Source organism: Microcebus murinus, chromosome 19, assembly GCF_040939455.1.
Source record: "Microcebus murinus isolate Inina chromosome 19, M.murinus_Inina_mat1.0, whole genome shotgun sequence".
Lineage (NCBI taxonomy): Eukaryota > Metazoa > Chordata > Mammalia > Primates > Cheirogaleidae > Microcebus > Microcebus murinus.
This window is the reverse complement of record NC_134122.1, coordinates 15,758,149-15,775,796: the sequence shown is the minus strand read 5'-3', so window position 1 is coordinate 15,775,796 and position 17,648 is coordinate 15,758,149. Positions and strand designations below refer to the sequence as shown.

The 17,648-nt window shown below is 34.9% G+C and overlaps 1 protein-coding gene across 2 annotated transcripts in view; it reads right to left on the bottom strand.

The window, feature by feature from the left end:
* The window catches only part of LOC105885301 (phospholipid-transporting ATPase ABCA3-like), a 48,608-nt gene that overhangs the window by 13,972 nt on the left and 16,988 nt on the right, over positions 1–17,648 (bottom strand). For both annotated transcript variants that reach the window (XM_012790137.3, XM_012790138.3), the window contains exons 4-7: positions 14,672–14,842; positions 10,488–10,666; positions 6,024–6,152; positions 5,600–5,794 (exon numbers count right to left, since the gene is read on the bottom strand). In XM_012790137.3, coding sequence (XP_012645591.2) covers positions 5,600–5,794; positions 6,024–6,152; positions 10,488–10,666; positions 14,672–14,842 — 674 coding nt within the window. The remainder of the gene's footprint in view (positions 1–5,599; positions 5,795–6,023; positions 6,153–10,487; positions 10,667–14,671; positions 14,843–17,648) is intronic.

The window sequence follows — 17,648 nt, the reverse complement described above, 5'->3', positions numbered from 1 at the left end:
ACCACATGATTCTTTCAATAGATGTACAAAAAGCTTTTGACAAAATTAAACACCCTTTCATGATACGAACACTTAAGAAAATAGGCATAGAAGGGACATGCCTAAAAATGATATAAGCCATATATGACAGACCCATAGCCAATATCATACCAAATGGGGAAAAACTGAAAGCATTCCCACTTAGAACTGGAACCAGACAAGGCTGCCCACTATCTCCACTTCTATTCAATATAGTGTTGGAAGTCCTGGCTACAGCAATCAGATAGGAAAGTGGAATTAAAGGTATCCAAATAGGGGCAGAAGAGATCAAACTTTCACTCTTTGCTGATGATATGATATTATATTTAGAAAACCCCAAAGATTCAACCAAGAAACTCCTGGAACTCATAAATGAATTTAGCAAAGTCTCAGGATACAAAATCAATACACAGGCCGGGCGGGGTGGCTCACGCCTGTAATCCTAGCTCTCTGGGAGGCCGAGGCGGGCGGATTGCTCGAGGTCAGGAGTTCAAAACCAGCCTGAGCAAGAGCGAGACCCCGTCTCTACTATAAATAGAAAGAAACTAATTGGCCAACTAATATATATAGAAAAAGTTAGCCGGGCATGGTGGCTCATGCCTGTAGTCCCAGCTACTTGGGAGCCTGAGACAGAAGGATCGCTTGAGCCCAGGAGTCTGAGGTTGCTGTGAGCTAGGCTGACGCCACGGCACTCACTGTAGCCTGGGCAACAAAGCGAGACTCTGTCTCAAAAAAATAAATAAATAAAATAAAAAACAACAACAACAACAAAAAAAACAAAATCAATACACAGAAATCAGAGGCATTCATATACGCCAACAACATACAAATCGAGAACCAAATTAAAGACTCAATACCCTTCACGATAGCAACAAAGAAATTAAAGTACCTAGGAATATACTTAACCAAGGAGGTAAAAGACCTCTACAGGGAGAACTATGAAACACTGAGGAAGGAAATAGCAGAGGATGTAAACAGATGGAAATCCATACCATGCTCGTGGATCGGCAGATTCAACATCATTAAAATGTCTATACTACCCAAACTGATCTACAGATTCAATGCAATACCTATTAAAATCCCATCAGCATTCTTCACAGATATAGAAAAAATAATTTTACGCTTTGTATGGAACCAAAAAAAGACCCTGAATATCAAGAGCAATTCTAGGCAACAAAAACAAAATGGGAGGTATTAATATGCCAAATATCAAAGTATACTACAAAGCTGTAGTAATTAAAACAATCTGGTATTGGCACAAAAATAGGAATATTGACCAGTGGAACAGATCTGAGAATCCTGATATAAAATCATCCTCATATAGCCATCTAATATTTGACAAAGCAGACAAAAACAAACACTGGGGAAAAGAATCCCTTTTCAATAAATGGTGCTGGGAAAACTGGATAGCCACTTGTAGAAGGCTAAAACAGGACCCACACCTTTCACCTCTCACAAAAATCAACTCACGCTGGATAACAGACTTAAACCTAAGGTATGAAACCATTAGAATTCTAGAGGAAAATGTTGGAAAAACTCTCCTAGACATCGGCCTAGGCAAAGAGTTTATGAAGAAGTCCCCAAAGGCAATCACAGCAGCAACAAAAATAAATAAATGGGACATGATGAAACTAAAAAGCTTCTGCACAGCCAAAGAAACAATCATGAAAGTAAACAGACAACCTACAGAATGGGAGAAAATTTTTGCATCCTACATAACCGATAAAGGGCTGATAACTAGAATATACTTAGAACTCACGAAAATCAGTAAGAAAAAATCAAATAACCCTATTAAATAGTGGGCAAAGGACTTGAACAGAAACTTTTCTAAAGAAGACAGAAGAATGGCCAACAAACATATTAAAAAATGCTCATCATCTCTAATCATCAGGGAAATGCAAATCAAAACCACAATGAGATATCACTTAACTCCAGTGAGAATGGCCTTTATCAAAAAGTCTCCAAATAACAAATGCTGGCGTGGTTGTGGAGAGAGAGGAACACTCCTACACTGCTGGTGGGACTGCAAACTAGTCCAACCTCTGTGGAAAGCAATATGGAGATACCTTAAAGTGATACAAGTGAATCTACCATTTTATCCAGCAATTCCATTGCTGGGCATCTACCCAAAAGATCCAATGACACTACAAACAAGACACCTGCACTCGAATGTTTATAGCAGCACAATTCATAATTGCAAGGCTGTGGAAACAGCCCAAGTGTCCTTCAATCCAAGAATGGATTAATAAAATGTGGTATATGTATACCATGGAGTACTATTCAGCTCTAAGAAACAATGGTGATATAGCACATCTTATATTTTCCTGGTTAGAGCTGGAACCCATAATACTAAGTGAAGTATCCCAAGAATGGAAAATCAAGCACCACATATACTCGCAAACTGGTATTAGCTGAGTAGCACCTAAGTGGACACATAGGTACTACAGTAACAGGGTATTGGGGAGGGGGGAGGGGAGAGGGGGACGGGTATATACATACATAATGAGTGACATGTGCACCATCTGAGGGATGGTCATGCTGGAGAATCAGACTTGTGGGGGGAGGGGGGAAAGGGCATTTATTGAAACCTTAAAATCTGTACCCCCATAGTATGCCGAAATAAAAAAAAAATTAAAAAAAAATAAACTTAACATGTATAGCAAAAAAAAAAAGGTTATAAGAAGTGCTGAATAAAAATTTCAGTGGATATGAATAAAAAAATAAAAAAAAATAAAATTGTGCAAATGGCTTGAATAGGTATTTCTTCAAAAGATGATCTAGAAATGGCCAATTAAGCACATGAACAAATGCCCAGCATTACAAATAGGGAAATGCAAATCACAACCATAATGAACCCTGGTGCAGTGGCTCATGGCTATAATCTTAGTGCATTGGGAGGTCAAGGTGGGAGGGTTGTTTGAGGCCAGGCCTGAGAAATATAGTAAGAACTCATCTCTACAAAAAATAGGAAAATTAGCTGGGCATGGTGGCACACACTTGTAGTCCCAGCTACCGGGAGGCTGAGGCAGCATTATCACTTGAACCCAGGAGTGTGAGGTTGCAGTGAGCTATGATGATGCCACTGCACTCTAACCCAGGCAACAAAGAAAGACCCTGTCTTGAAAACAAACAAAAAAGAAAACCTCAATGGGATACTATCTCATGCCCATTAGGATGGCTATTTTAAAAAAAGAAAAAAAAGTCAAGAAGTGTTGGTGACAATATAGAGAAATTGGAACTCTTGTGCATGGCTAGTGGGAATATAAAATGGTGCAACAGCTGTGGAATACAATATGGAAGTTCGTTTTAAAATAACCATAGAATTACCATGTGATCCTGCAGTTTCACTTCTAGGTATACATCCAAGATAATTGAAAGCAGGGGCTCAACAAGATAATTGTACACCAATGTTCATAGCAGTATTATATGCAATGGCCAAAAGGTACAAACAATGCAAATGCCCATCAAAGAATAAATGGATAAACAAAATGTTATACGCTCCTACAATGGAATATTATTCAGCCTTAAGACTGAATGAAATTCTAATACACTGGTATGCCTTGAAGGTATTATACCAGATGAAGTATGTCAGATATAAAAGTACAAATATTAATATGAATTCTACTTATATGAAGTACCTATCATAGAGACAGAAAGTAGAACAATGGTTATCTGGGGGTAAAGACAGAGATTGTTTAATGAGTACAGATTTTCAGTTTTAGCTTCAAAAGTTCTGTACATGGATAGTGGCCATGGCTGTACAAGAATGTGAATGTACTTAATGCCATTGAATTGCATACTCAGAAATGGTTAAAATGATAAATTTCATAGAATGTATTTTTATCATAATAAAAAGACAATATTAAAGATGGGTTTTAAATGCCTGAATAAATGAAGATATCACCATCTGTCACATACAATGTGAGAGATATTTCAGAATAGCAAACTTGTAGAGATTCTCTGAAAAAGTTCCCTCAGATTTTACTGAGCTCAGAATCAGTCCATGCAAAAGGCTCATATTTTGTGTGTATGCCTGGTCTCTTTTTAAATTTGACATTTTTTTTTTTTTTTTTTTTGAGACAGAGTCTCGCTTTGTTGCCCAGGCTAGAGTGAGTGCCGTGGCGTCAGCCTAGCTCACAGCAACCTCAAACTCCTGGGCTCAAGTGATCCTTCTGCCTCAGCCTCCCGGGTAGCTGGGACTACAGGCATGTGCCACCATGCCCGGCTAATTTTTTTATATATATATCAGTTGGCCAATTAGTTTCTTTCTATTTATAGTAGAGACGGGGTCTCGCTCTTGCTCAGGCTGGTTTTGAACTCCTGACCTTGAGCAATCCGCCCGCCTCGGCCTCCCAAGAGCTAGGATTACAGGCGTGAGCCACAGCGCCCGGCCTAAATTTGACATTTTTAAATGGACTATCTCTTTGTTTCCCAATTCAGCTTTTGCTCCCTGGCACCAAATTCACTTAATCCTTTTCTGCATTCCCCACCGTCAGGGGACTGGACTGTTTTATACCACCCTTATGCCACTGAAGAGGATTTGGTACGTGGTACGGAGAAAAATATTTAGGGGAGACCCCTACATATCCCTTCCTCTGTGAGGACCAGCTGGCAGGAACAACTCACTCCTTCCTCTATTTTTTCAACTTCTCTCATTCTAGTATAAATGTGCTCAAGTTATGCAACATATGAAATATTTTCTGTTTCCTTCTCGCATATATGGGTAAATTCTAGTTCTTTTCTTTGCCCCACAGCAAACCTTCTTCAAAGTGTAACGGACATTCTTAGTTTCACTTCTCCTTACCAGACTACTATTTTTCCTACAGCATACAGGCTCCCCCACCCATATTCCTGATTCCTTGGTGATAGTGCCCATGTGAAGTGATGAAGAAAGAATTACTACTAAGAAAGACTACTAAGGTTGCCATCACTACCACCTACCTGATCCTAGGGCAATTATTCTTGCCAATCTCATCCACGAAGTTCTACTAATAAATCAAATCTATACTATTCAGGCTTTACTTTGCCTGAGATTTCCTGGCATTTGACAAACTGACTATCTCTTCTTCTTGAAATTCTCTCCACATTTAGATTCTTCCTAAAGTTTATACCCTCTCTCCCAGGTGGCATGTGCAGCCAAGGACTGGATAACACAGAGGTACAAAGGCTGATGACCTTGCTTTGATTTGGGATGACTTTGAAAGGCCATCTTGCTTCAGAGCTCTCAGTAAGATGTACTAAGGGCTCAGTTACAACTGAATTGGAAATCATCTCTTTCTATCCAGTTTTGCAATCCTTACACTGTTACAGCATCTCATATGGCATCCGTTAGATGCACTGTTGAAAAAGCTTGCCTTTTACTCCAATAGTTTCAAAGAGCACACAAAAAATCCACTCTTGTTTTAGATTGTACTCTTATTGCTTCACTCTCGCTTCAAAAATTTCTCTCTGACTAATCCAATGACTGAAACAACATCAAGACCTACTACAATTCCCATCCATTATCCCTGGCCATCTGCCTGTTACCTGAACCCCTGGAGTCATTATACTTCTTATATCTTAGACTGTAATAGCCTCTTACCTTTATGACATTATCGGTGATGTTAAGGCCATCAATGAATACTTCCCCAGAGGTAGCACTTATCTCCCCAGTCAAAATTTGGAAGATAGTTGTTTTTCCAGCTCCGTTGTATCCAAGCAATCCAAAGCACTCCCCTTTTTGGACTGCAAGGGAGATGTTTTTTACAGCCAGAATGACTGGATAGGTAAAATAGATCTAAAGAAAATCCAGGAAACATAATTAAGTAAAGAATACTTACTGGACAAATAAACTCAATACCTTGGACCCCTATGGACTACTACCTCAGTTTCACACAGACTCTTCTGTTCTACTGGGAGAAATACACATAGATCTGAAGAACCACAATGAGCCCTTGGCTCCAAAGGCATACTGTTAAGTAGGAATGAAGCTAGCATATGTTGATCATTAAATCGCATTACATTACCTTTATCAGTTCCTTAATAAGCACTTCGGAATTCAGCAACTCCTGAGGCTGCTGCTTCAGGATTTTCTCTCTTTCATTTTGTACATCTATATCTTCAGAATTCCCAGATAACTCCTTAGACATTATATCCTGTATTTTTAAGACAAGAGTCATAGAGGCAGATGTCTGTTAGGCATCTGTTTTAGACTGGGTGGCTTCATGAAAGCTAAACTGGGGGATAATATTACAGATGTCAAAACAGAACGTGTGAGTCATTTCTTTAGAGACTTCCCGAATATCACTTGAGCTTGAAAAATTTTGAGTACTGGATAGTTCCTCAGGGAATCAGAGGGGAAGGAAAAGGTATTTACATATTAATAGTAGAAAGGATGTGAATTAACATGATACAGTGTGTATTTAAATCTTTGAAAGACATAATTTAATGCATTCAGAGAAATGATTTTATCACCTGGATCCTTAAGAAGGAAGTCATCTCAACAGAGTAGAAAAGCTTTAAAAAATACAGTAATAAGTTTATAATAATAAATCTTTTGCCAACATTAAAAGGGAATGCAAGCTCAGAAAAGTAGTGAGTCTTAAATGGACTTTTCCTAAGAAATTGTGGACTCTATGACCTTTATTTTCAAGGTAAATTTTATGAATGGTACTTATGAATGGTACATATGAATGATACTTAGTCATGTTGACTATACCACATAGCTTCAGAAAATAAATCCAAAGATATCAGAACAGAAATTTGGAATAGTTTTAAAGACAATTTTGTCCAATCATTGCAGAAGACATAGATTTTTGTTTTCTACAGCTTAAGAAATTAGGTCTATACAGCCTACTTTTTTTTTTTTTTTTTTTACCAGAACCAGACACTCTATGAAGGAAGACACAGTGAGAAGAGTCAAATATGATTTGTTACAATTGCAGTATGTTCAACATATGAAAAGACTAAAAGAAGAGTTAATTATTTCTTTTAGGAAGGAAGGAGAAAAAGTTAGCTACACTTTATATGGAAAATTTTTGAGATTTTCCGGAATTGCAATGTGAGAGACCTGTGAACCTATACCCCCAGTAGACCTGATGAAATTTGTTTTAAAATATGATCACTTAAAGCCTTTACAAATGATCCCATCTTAGTCTGTATTTTGTTGGTTACCTGAAACTGGATAATTTATAAAGAAAAGAAATTTATTTCTTATAATTATGGAGGCTGGGAAGTCCTAGGACATAGCTGGGCATCTGGTGAGGGACTTCTTCCTGGTGGGGACTCTCTACAGAGTCCTGAAAGAACATCACATGGTGAGAGGACTGAGTGTGCTAATATGGTTGATCGAGTCTCTCTTCCAGTTCTTATAAAGCCACCAGTTCTACTCCCTTGATAACCTATTAATCCATTAATTTATGAATGAGTATATCAATCCAATGGCTCTGCCCTCATGATACAATCACCTCTTAAAGGCCTCACCTTTTATTACTGCCACATGGGGAATTCATTTTCCAACACATGAAATTTGGGAGACACACTCAAACCATAGCACATCCTAAGAGCATATATAAATGAAGATACATTTATTCAAAAAAATCCATTAAATTTGTTAGGAACAGTGAAATCATGTGTCATTTGAATCGCTCTCTCTCTTTCTCCCTTCCCCCAGCCCAATGTGACACAACTTTACTCCAGGCAGTTTCAGCCAAAAATACAGGGTTCCCTCTTCCCCAAGTTTCCAATCAAGAACTAAGGTATCTTTCTGGAAGGGGCAGAATATCAGCATTTCTCACCTCATCCCCCAGTAACCTAGTGCAGATGAGTGCTTGAAGTCCTAGCTATAGCAATCAGGCAAGAGAGGAGTATTAAGGATATCCAAGGGTATCTGGATCCCTATCTCTCACCTCTCACAAAAATTCACTCAAGATGGATAACAGACTTAAACCTAAGGCATGAAACCTTAAGAATCCTAGAAGAAGATGTAGGGAAGACCCTTTCAGACACTGGCATAGGCAAATAATTATTGAAGAAGACCCCTAGAGCAATCACCACAGCAACAAAAATAAACAAATGGGATCTTATCAAATTAAAAACTCCTGCACATCCAAGGAAACTATTATTAGAATAAATAGACAACCTACAGAATGAGAGAAAATATTTGCTCTCTATACTTCCAATAAAGGTCTGATAACAAGAATCTATCTAGAACTTAAAAGAATCAACAAGAAAAAAATCAAACAACCCCATCAAGAAATGGGCAATGGAAATGAACAGAAACTTTTCTACAGAAGACAGAATGATGGCCAGCAAATATAAAAAAATGCTCAACATCTCTAATTATTAGAGAAATGCAAATCAAAACCACAATGAGATATCATCTAACCCCAGTGAGATTGGCCTGTATCAAGAAATCCCAAAACAACAAACGCTGGCAAGGATGTGGAGAGACAGGAACACTCTTACACTGCTGGTGGGACTGCAAATTAGTGCAACCTCTGTGGAAAAGAATTTGGAGATACATCAAAGAGCTAAAAATAGAAATACCATTCGATCCAGCAATGACATTAGGCATCTACCCAAAAGAGCAAAAGACATTCTATAATAAAGACATCTGCATCCAAATGTTTATGGCACCAAAATTCACAATTGCAAGGATGTGGAAACAACCCAAGTGCCTGTCAATTCATGAGTGGATTATTAAAATTTGGTATATGTATACAATGGAATATCACTCAATTATAAGAAATCACAGTGATATAGCACCACTTATATTTTCCTGGATTGAGCTTGAGCCCATTATCTGAAGTGAGGTGACACAAGATCGGAAGAATGGGTTTCACATGTACTTGCCATCAAATTGGTACTGACTGATTAACACTATGGTGCTCACATGGTGGTGGTGTTCTTCAGGGACTAACGGGTTGGGGGGAGCTAGACTCACAATTGAGGGATGCGGTGAGCATTGTATAGGGGAAAGGCATTCTCTATTCTTGCTAGGGAGAAGCAAAGATATAAAATGTAACCAAAATGTTTGTACTCTCATAATTTTCTGAAATTAAAAAAGAAAACAATGGAGGTTTTGGTGGAAAGCAATTAAGATGATTGATAGATATATTAGGGATATAAACCATAGGCTAGCCAGATAAATCAAGCTTATTAATACATCCATTGCCTCGCATACCTATCTTTTTTTGAGTGGTGAGAACATTTCAAATCTATCTTAGGAATTTCCCTTCTTTTTATCATTTTATATTTAACTGACAAGTGACAAGTCTATATATTTCTGGGGTACAGTGTGGTGTTTTTACATATGTTTACATAGTGGAATGATTAAATCAAGTTAATTAAAAAGTATGTCATCTCTCATATTTTTTTTAAGACACGGCTCACTCTGTTGCCTGGGCTAGACTGCAGTTGTATATGTATATGTATATGTATACATATATACCATATATATCATATATATGTATATGTATACATATATATCAAAACATCATGCTGTTTTGATTACAAATTGTATTTGATTACAAATTGTAATGAAAACATTACAAATATATGATTTTTATTTGTCAGTTAAAAATAAATTTTTAAAAGAATCAGTATTTTAGGGTATAGCTAGAGTAGTGCTTATAGAAAACATTTAACTTTAAATATGTATATTAGAAAAGAAGAGAGACCTAAAAGTCATGGCTTCAGGCTAAGAAAGAAACGAAGACATTAAGGAGAAAAACAAGCCAAAAGTAAGTAGAATAAAGAAAACTAAAAAAATAAAGACCAAAAAATCAATGAAAGAGAAGATAGTTAACAGTGGAGAGAATAAAGACAAAAGTTGGTCCTTTGAAATAATCAATGAAATGAATGTAGTTTATTGTACCTCAGTAATTGTACCTCAGTAACAATCATTTAAGAAAATGCATTCTTAGTTTCATATCTTAGGTTTAAGTCTGTTATCCAGCGTGAGTTGGTTTTTGTGAGAGGTGAAAGGTGTGGGTCCTGTTTTAGCCTTCTACAGGTGGCTATCCAGTTTTCCCAGCACCATCTATTGAAGAGGGATTCTTTAAAGTAATAGGGTATTGGGCAGGTGGGAGGGGGGAGGGGGGCGGGTATATACATACATAGTGAGTGAGATGTGCACCATCTGGGGGATGGTCATGATGGAGACTCAGACTTTTGGGGGGAGGGGGGGAAATGGGCATTTATTGAAACCTTAAAATCTGTACCCCCATAATATGCCAAAATAAAAAAAATAATTAAAAAAAAATAACATAATAAAAACATATATGTATATGCTACCTATTCTGATTTACATTACAAGTAAAGCTGCCTGTAAAGTAAAAAAAAAAAAAAAAAAAAAGAAAATGCATTCTTCTAGACACAGATTTTTTTAATCCAATAACTGAGGTAGCTATATACAGATATAAGCTTTTCAGGCCTAATTTTTAATTCTCTGAGAATTTCTCTTAAGTTGTTCATGCTTAAGTATTCACCTTCCTGATTTGCTTGTAGATGCCAAAGTAAACGTGGTGATTGATAAATGTTCTTAGTCTCCATAAAGTTGCCTCCCCAAAGAAAATCAAGAGTAAGAATACAAAGCCCATGATACTCATAGCAATCATATACTTTCCAATCTTATCCTTTTCCAAAGAATATATATTCTTCTGCAAAACTGAGAATAGCAAAGAAAAAAAGAAAAGCAAGAGAGTTAATCCTACTGCACAACATCAACACCATGAACAAGGACTCAAAAAACAAATAAGAAGAAATATAAGACAAAATGAAATATTAGGCTAAATTGAGACAAAGTATTTATACAGTATGATTATCCTGCTACAAAAATAACATTTGAATAATGCATTTTGGAGGCTGACCTTCATTAACATAATATATGGTAATCAAGTAAGCATACGAATATTATTTTAATAATATATTTATTTATGTCTAATAATTATTGTATACCATGAAAAATAGACCCTGCATCCTTTCAGAGCTGTGGAATCTTATGTTGATAATTACAAGGAAGCTTTAATGTACTTACACTCTTGGGAAAGAGAATATATAGTATGCCTTAAACAAGGTAAAACTGACCATTAGCTGAAACTTTTTGAACTTTCTTCAGAAGAAAGTTAATCAGTAAAAGGCACAGAATTCCATTCTAAGAAAATTATAAAGTCTACCTCCTTTAAAAAGATTTTTAGAACAGTTTAGAATTACATAAAAATTACAAAGAGAGTACAGGGAATTCCATATACCCTGTGCTCAATGTCCCTTGTTATCAATAACATACATTAACATGGTACATGTTATAATTAATAAATAAATGTTAATATATTATTATTAACCAACATAGCTAATTTATTCAGATTTCCTAGTTTTTTTCTGTTCTATGATTCAATACAGATACCACATTACCATTTCGTAGACATGTCTCTTTAGGTTCCTCTTGGCTGTGAAAGTTTCTTAGATTTTTCTTATTTTTAGTGACATCAGCATTTTTGAGGAGTACTGGACGGGTAAATTGGGAGACTCTTAATTTGTATCTATCTATTTTTTTATGACTAGGATGGGGTCATGGGTTTTGAGGAGAAAGACCACAGAGTTAAAGTGCCATTTTACCACACATAAAAAGGGTACAGCATACTATCAATGTGAGTGATCACTGTTGATGTTGACCTTGGTCACCTGGTTGAGGTAGTCTTTGTTAGCTTTCTCTATTACAAGGTCTTCCTTTTTTCCTCCTTTATATGCTGGAAATTATAAATATCAAATTAAAATAAATATATTTGAACATAATTTAAGTATCAGAATTCCTTTGATATTTATATCAAAATAGATTCATAGATATTATCTTTAATACTTTGCGTTATAATCCAATTCTACTTTATTTTGTTGCTTGAATTGTTCCAGATTTGATAATCATTGAACTGTCCCTTTCTTAGGAATCATATTTTATATGCATTTGTAGTCAATGTATAAAAATGAAATTGAATTTTATGTTTGTACTTATTTTGAATTCAGCAGCTGCACTCAATTACTAGAAAATTTAATAATTAGGGGATTCTTTGAGATTTCTGTATAGACCATCACATCTAGTATTATTTGATTTTTTCCATTTCTCATACTTTAGAATTTTTAAAATGCTTTATTCATACCAAAGATTATATGCTACATATGTATAAATCCTAAGCATAATAGCATAATGGCATCTATAAACCAAGTCCCCAAATTAAAAGTTTACAGATAATTTTCAAATGCTTATGTGATCCTTCACTTTTCCATCCTCCAGAGGTAACCACTATGATGAATTGTGTTCTGCATTCCTGTTTTACTTACATACAAGTGGGTCATTATATGTATACTTAACAATATTTTATTTAATTTTTAAATTTGAATGTTATAAATATAATATACTTCATATAGTCTTCTGGAACCTGTTTTCTCCTTATGTTATTATTTCTGGAATTCTCAAACATAAAGTGAAATAACAATACAACAAACACTGTTCCTTCCACCTAGTATCAACACTGTTAATGTTTTTAACACTGTTAACACTGTTAACATTTGCTCCCCACACTTCCCCCCACCACATGTATATTTATAAGTAAGTTGCCTTTCTTGTTTTTAAAAATGTTTTTTTTTTTGTCATAGGTGTTGTTTTTAGTTCTTTTTCCCCCCCTCTAATACTAGCTTTGTGTGAATGCTGGCTACCTCTTTCTGCTGTGAATTGTTGTGATGGATCATCAAAAATAGTAATGCTATGGAATGTGATGATGATTACTTTGGGATGATTACTTAGTGGCTAATTTATGAAAGCTATTTCTATTGGTAGAATGAAATATAGTTTCTTTATATGTAAATGTCTTTTGGCTGGGGAGTGAGGCGTGGGGTGGTGGTGGTGGTGGTATGAATATAGCTTTCTGATTTCCTGATATCCCATTGATTCTGCAGTACTCTTAACTTATGCTATTTATTTTCTTCTTTATATACATTGAATCTCCAAGGGATAATTATGTCTGCCAAATTATCCTTCCTTTTCTCAGATTTTGTCTTTCCAAGAATGGGAATTTTCCAAAAGTATTGAGATATCCCATTACATGTTAGCAGTTCAAGGAATCTAAGCAGGAAAAATACTAATCCCCAAACCACAGTGAGATACATCCCAGTCATGAAAAGAAGGCAGGCTGACAATAAATAATCTAATAATTCATCTTATGATGTTAGAAAATTAAATGCCCAAAATGTAGAATGTAGAAGAAGAAAACAAAGAACATAAACTAATAAGTTAGAAAATAAACATGCAATAGAAAATAATCAAGAAAGTTGAAAGCTTGTGTTTTAAAAAGACTAATAAAATTGATAAATTCTGGTAAGATTGATTTAAAAAGACAGGTGGTAAAAATTGGAAATGTTATGAATGAAAATGAAGACATCACTATAAATATGACAGATGCTAAAAATACCATAAGGTATTATGAACAAATTTACTCTAATAAATTTGAAATTTTATATGGAGTGAAAAGATCCTGTAAATACTCAACTCCTCACTCAAATTATTAGGAAGATACCCTCAAATTCTACCTTTATTAAAGAAATATGATCAATAACTAAAAACCTTCCCAAAGGACAATCTCCATTCACAATTAACTTCACAAGTGAATCTGTCAAACATCTAAGAATAACACCAATCCTACACAACATTTTTGAGTAAATATAAAAGAGGAAACACTTCTTACTTCAATCATGTTTATTTTTTATACTAAGAGCTAGTAAGTACTTTACAAAAAACTCCAATAATTTTAGGTTAACCTTTTTATAGACATAGATGCAAGAATCCTTAATAAATATTAGTGAACTTAACCATAATATATAAAAAATTTAATATATCACAACAATGTGTCTCTGACAAAGCAGTAAGTCAAGAACAAGGAATAAGTGTATATGGATTGGAAAAGAAATATGCTATTAGCAACTGCTTTGAATATATTCATTAAAATAAAAAATAATTCATACCTAAATTAAAATTAATAACATGATTTAGAAAGTTTAATATACAAAGAATAAACTATTTCAGCTGCATTTTTATATATTAGCAACAATAAAAATTAAAATGACACTTAAAAAAGGTCATTCTATCTATAATATCATCAAAAGATATACTGGGATAAAACTAACAACACAGTTGAAATACCTATAAACTAATAATCACCAAACAGTATTAAATAAAAATGAGGAAGACAATATAAACTCTTCTCCTGGAAGTTCCTTCCTATAGAGGGAATGAATTATGCAGTAGAAGAACATAAGCTCTGAATCCCATAAGCTCTGAATCCCAGTTCTGTCCCATAAATCTGTGTGACACAATGTACATAGTTTCTTCACATAAGTATAAAAACAGATAACTTGAGGTTGTTGTGAAGATTTAAAATAATGTAAGAAAAGCTAGTAGATGGTTGATTATTAGTATCTCTATCTGATGTCTATGTTAAACTTACCTTAGATTTTCTTTTGAGGTTTTATGATATTTTAAAAGGCTTTTCCCAGTGTCATAAAATGACTTATGTACCGAACATGTGTCCTGACTCTTTCCTTTGAAAGAAGGGCAGATTCTCCACAAGTTTCATGGCCTGAGCCTGAGACTGATTTCCTAGACACTTAGGGGCCTGAAGATACTTACATTCTTCAGTACAATTCAAGCTTTCAGGAAACTTCAGTTCTTTGCAATATATCTCCGCCTCATAGATAACAGAATATTCACCAATGCACTTCGCAAGGTTGAAATTGGGAAGGAGCAGTAATAAATTGTTCAGGAAGGTTCTGGTGACATTTGATATGTTAGTGTAATCTTCTAAAAGGATAATAAGATAATAAGATTAGGTTACATTGCAGGAAATTAAGTACCCTCAGCACAACAAATCCCCTGGTGATGATCAAACCAAGCTCAGGGAATTAAAAACCAGATGATTGTCCTTGAAGAACACTAACACTAACACTAACCCGATATATTTGTTCTAATTTATAGATGGTGACATATTTAATAGTTTGTGTGAATAATTGTAGAATTCTGAAAAGTCTTTTTGATGGAGTGGGTATCCACATCATGAGTCTTTCTGGCATCTTATATTAGGCGGAAATCACTACTGGCTACTTTTCACATTTCCAATATGAATTGATGGACTAAGGGAGTGAAGCAAGGTTGGAGATAGAGGCTAGAATTCAACAGTAGGGAACAAATAGGGAAAATTCTGAAATATTTCCAAATAAAAAAAAACTTCAAAGAAACAAGCTGATACATTAACTAGTGTCTTTCCAAAAAAATGAACTGCATATGAATAATAATTAAAGAGTAAATTTCTAGAGATATGAACATGTTTAATTTATGAATTTTCACTGTAGAATTTTGATAATGAATTCACATATTTGGGAAGAGGATAAAAGACAAGTTTAAACAAAAAGTTCTTATAAAACACTTTAAACAAAAAGAGTTGGATAAGCAACAATCTGATGGAGACCTTTATCCTAAGGGAAGTAACCTAAAGAATAGAAAAACAAACACCACATGCACTCACTATTAAATTGGAACTAACTGATGAGCACACATGTACACAGAAGGAAGTAAAACTCAGGGTAAATCAAGAAGTGGAGGGAAAGAGGAGATGGGTGAAAACCTACCTAACAGGTATAATGAACACTGTCTGAGTGATAGGCATACTTATAGCCCTCACTCAGGCATTACAAAAGCGATCCATGTAACCAAACACATTTGTAGCCCTGCCCCCCTGCCACGATATTTTGAAATTAAAAAAAGAAAAAAAATATGGATCCAAGCACTGCCAGGTCATAGCTACTATTCATATGTATCACAGTTAATAAAATAATGTCTCTTTTCAGAGATATTCTATATAAAAAGAGAGATGGCCAACAAGTGAACCCTCAAGTGCCCAAATTAGGACACGTCTGTCCTGAGTAGATCTTAACTTGATATAGAACCCAAACACTGAGAAATAATGAAGAATTTTGGATACTGGCCACTTGAACACACTCCCCAAAATGGCAAGGGCTAACTATATAGACCAGCATTGTCCAATAGAATTTTTCATAATTATGAAAATGTGCTACAGCTGTGCTAATACACACGTGGCTGTTGAGCCCTTGAAAAATGGCTAGTGTGTCTACTGAATTTTAAATTGTATTTAAATTCAATTTAAATTTAAATTTAAATAGACACAGTGGCTATTAGCTACCATATAAGACAGTACAAATATGGTCTAATGTTTTTTGGTCTCTCTCTGTATCAATCATAACTATCTTCTTACCTCCAAAAAGTAAAGTAAGAGCTTTTTCGATGAGGAAGAGAAACAGGGTACCTTATCTCACAAAATTATGAAGTATTCTTTAGAGACGAGAAAAGGTAAAAATTGGCAAAAAATGTGTTACTAAAAACATATATCAGCCAATTTAGCACTGACAGTGACCACTCAAAATATCAACCAACTAAACTGTACATTAACTATAAGCATCTGGTGTGGCCACCTTGATGTATACTGGTAGAATATCAATCCTCTCTAAAGAATTCTAGGGAAGGCTGTATTTGATACATGTTCATTTGGCTTGCTCCAGTGTCCATTCTTCATACTCTCGCAACACTTCCTCAGATTTCATAGTATTTTTCAATAATGGTAGCTTCTTTCTTATCAATCCATGCTTTAGTTACCCTTCTACTTTACATAACTAATCAAGACCTAATGTATAATGTTTAACAGAACTGGCAATAGCAGTCATCCTCCTCTAGTTTCCCATTTTTAAGGTAAATGCTTTTAATGAGTGAGCATTGAATAATATATTTGCATAGATTTCTGCATATGCATATGCCATGGTAGTCACTGGCTTAGAATGTTTCCTAGTTCTGTAATAGCTGAAACAGTCTCAGGCTTAATGACCACTCCAGATGGCCTGGCCAGAATCTGTTGACAGGCTTACTATTGAAGGATGTTCCCAGGCAAAACCAGTCTGCCAAGATTTAGAAATAAGTACCTGCTTCTTTAAATGCGCAGAGATTGACTGACAACAATAATCAAGAATAATCAGGTTAACATGATGTCACCAAATGGAGAAAATAAAATGTCAATCACTCACCTTAAAGGAAGGGTGATGTATAAACTAGCTGAAAAGAATTCAAAATAATTGTTTTAAGGAATCTCAGCAAACTCCATGAAAATACAGAAAAAAAAATTCATAGAAACAAGGGAAACAGTAACTGACTAGAACTAGAAAGTTTACAGAGATTGAGATAATACATTTTTCAAAACCCAGAAATTCTGGCCTAAAAAATGAAATTAATAAAACAAAAGATGTGATAACATCAATAATAGAACTGGTCAACCAAAACAAAGTCTGTGTACTTCAAGATAGGTTATTTGAAAATATATGATCAGAAGAAAAAAAAAAAAAGAGAAAAAATGAAAAGGAATGAAGAGAGGATATGGAATTTATGGAATAGCATCAAGAGAGCAAATGTTTGAATCATAGGTATTAAAAAGGTGATGAAAAAGACAAAGAAATAGAAAGCTTATTTAAGGAAATAATAGCTCAAAAATTCTAAACATGAAGAAAAATATAAATATCAAGATACAGGAGAGTCAAAGGTCTCCCAC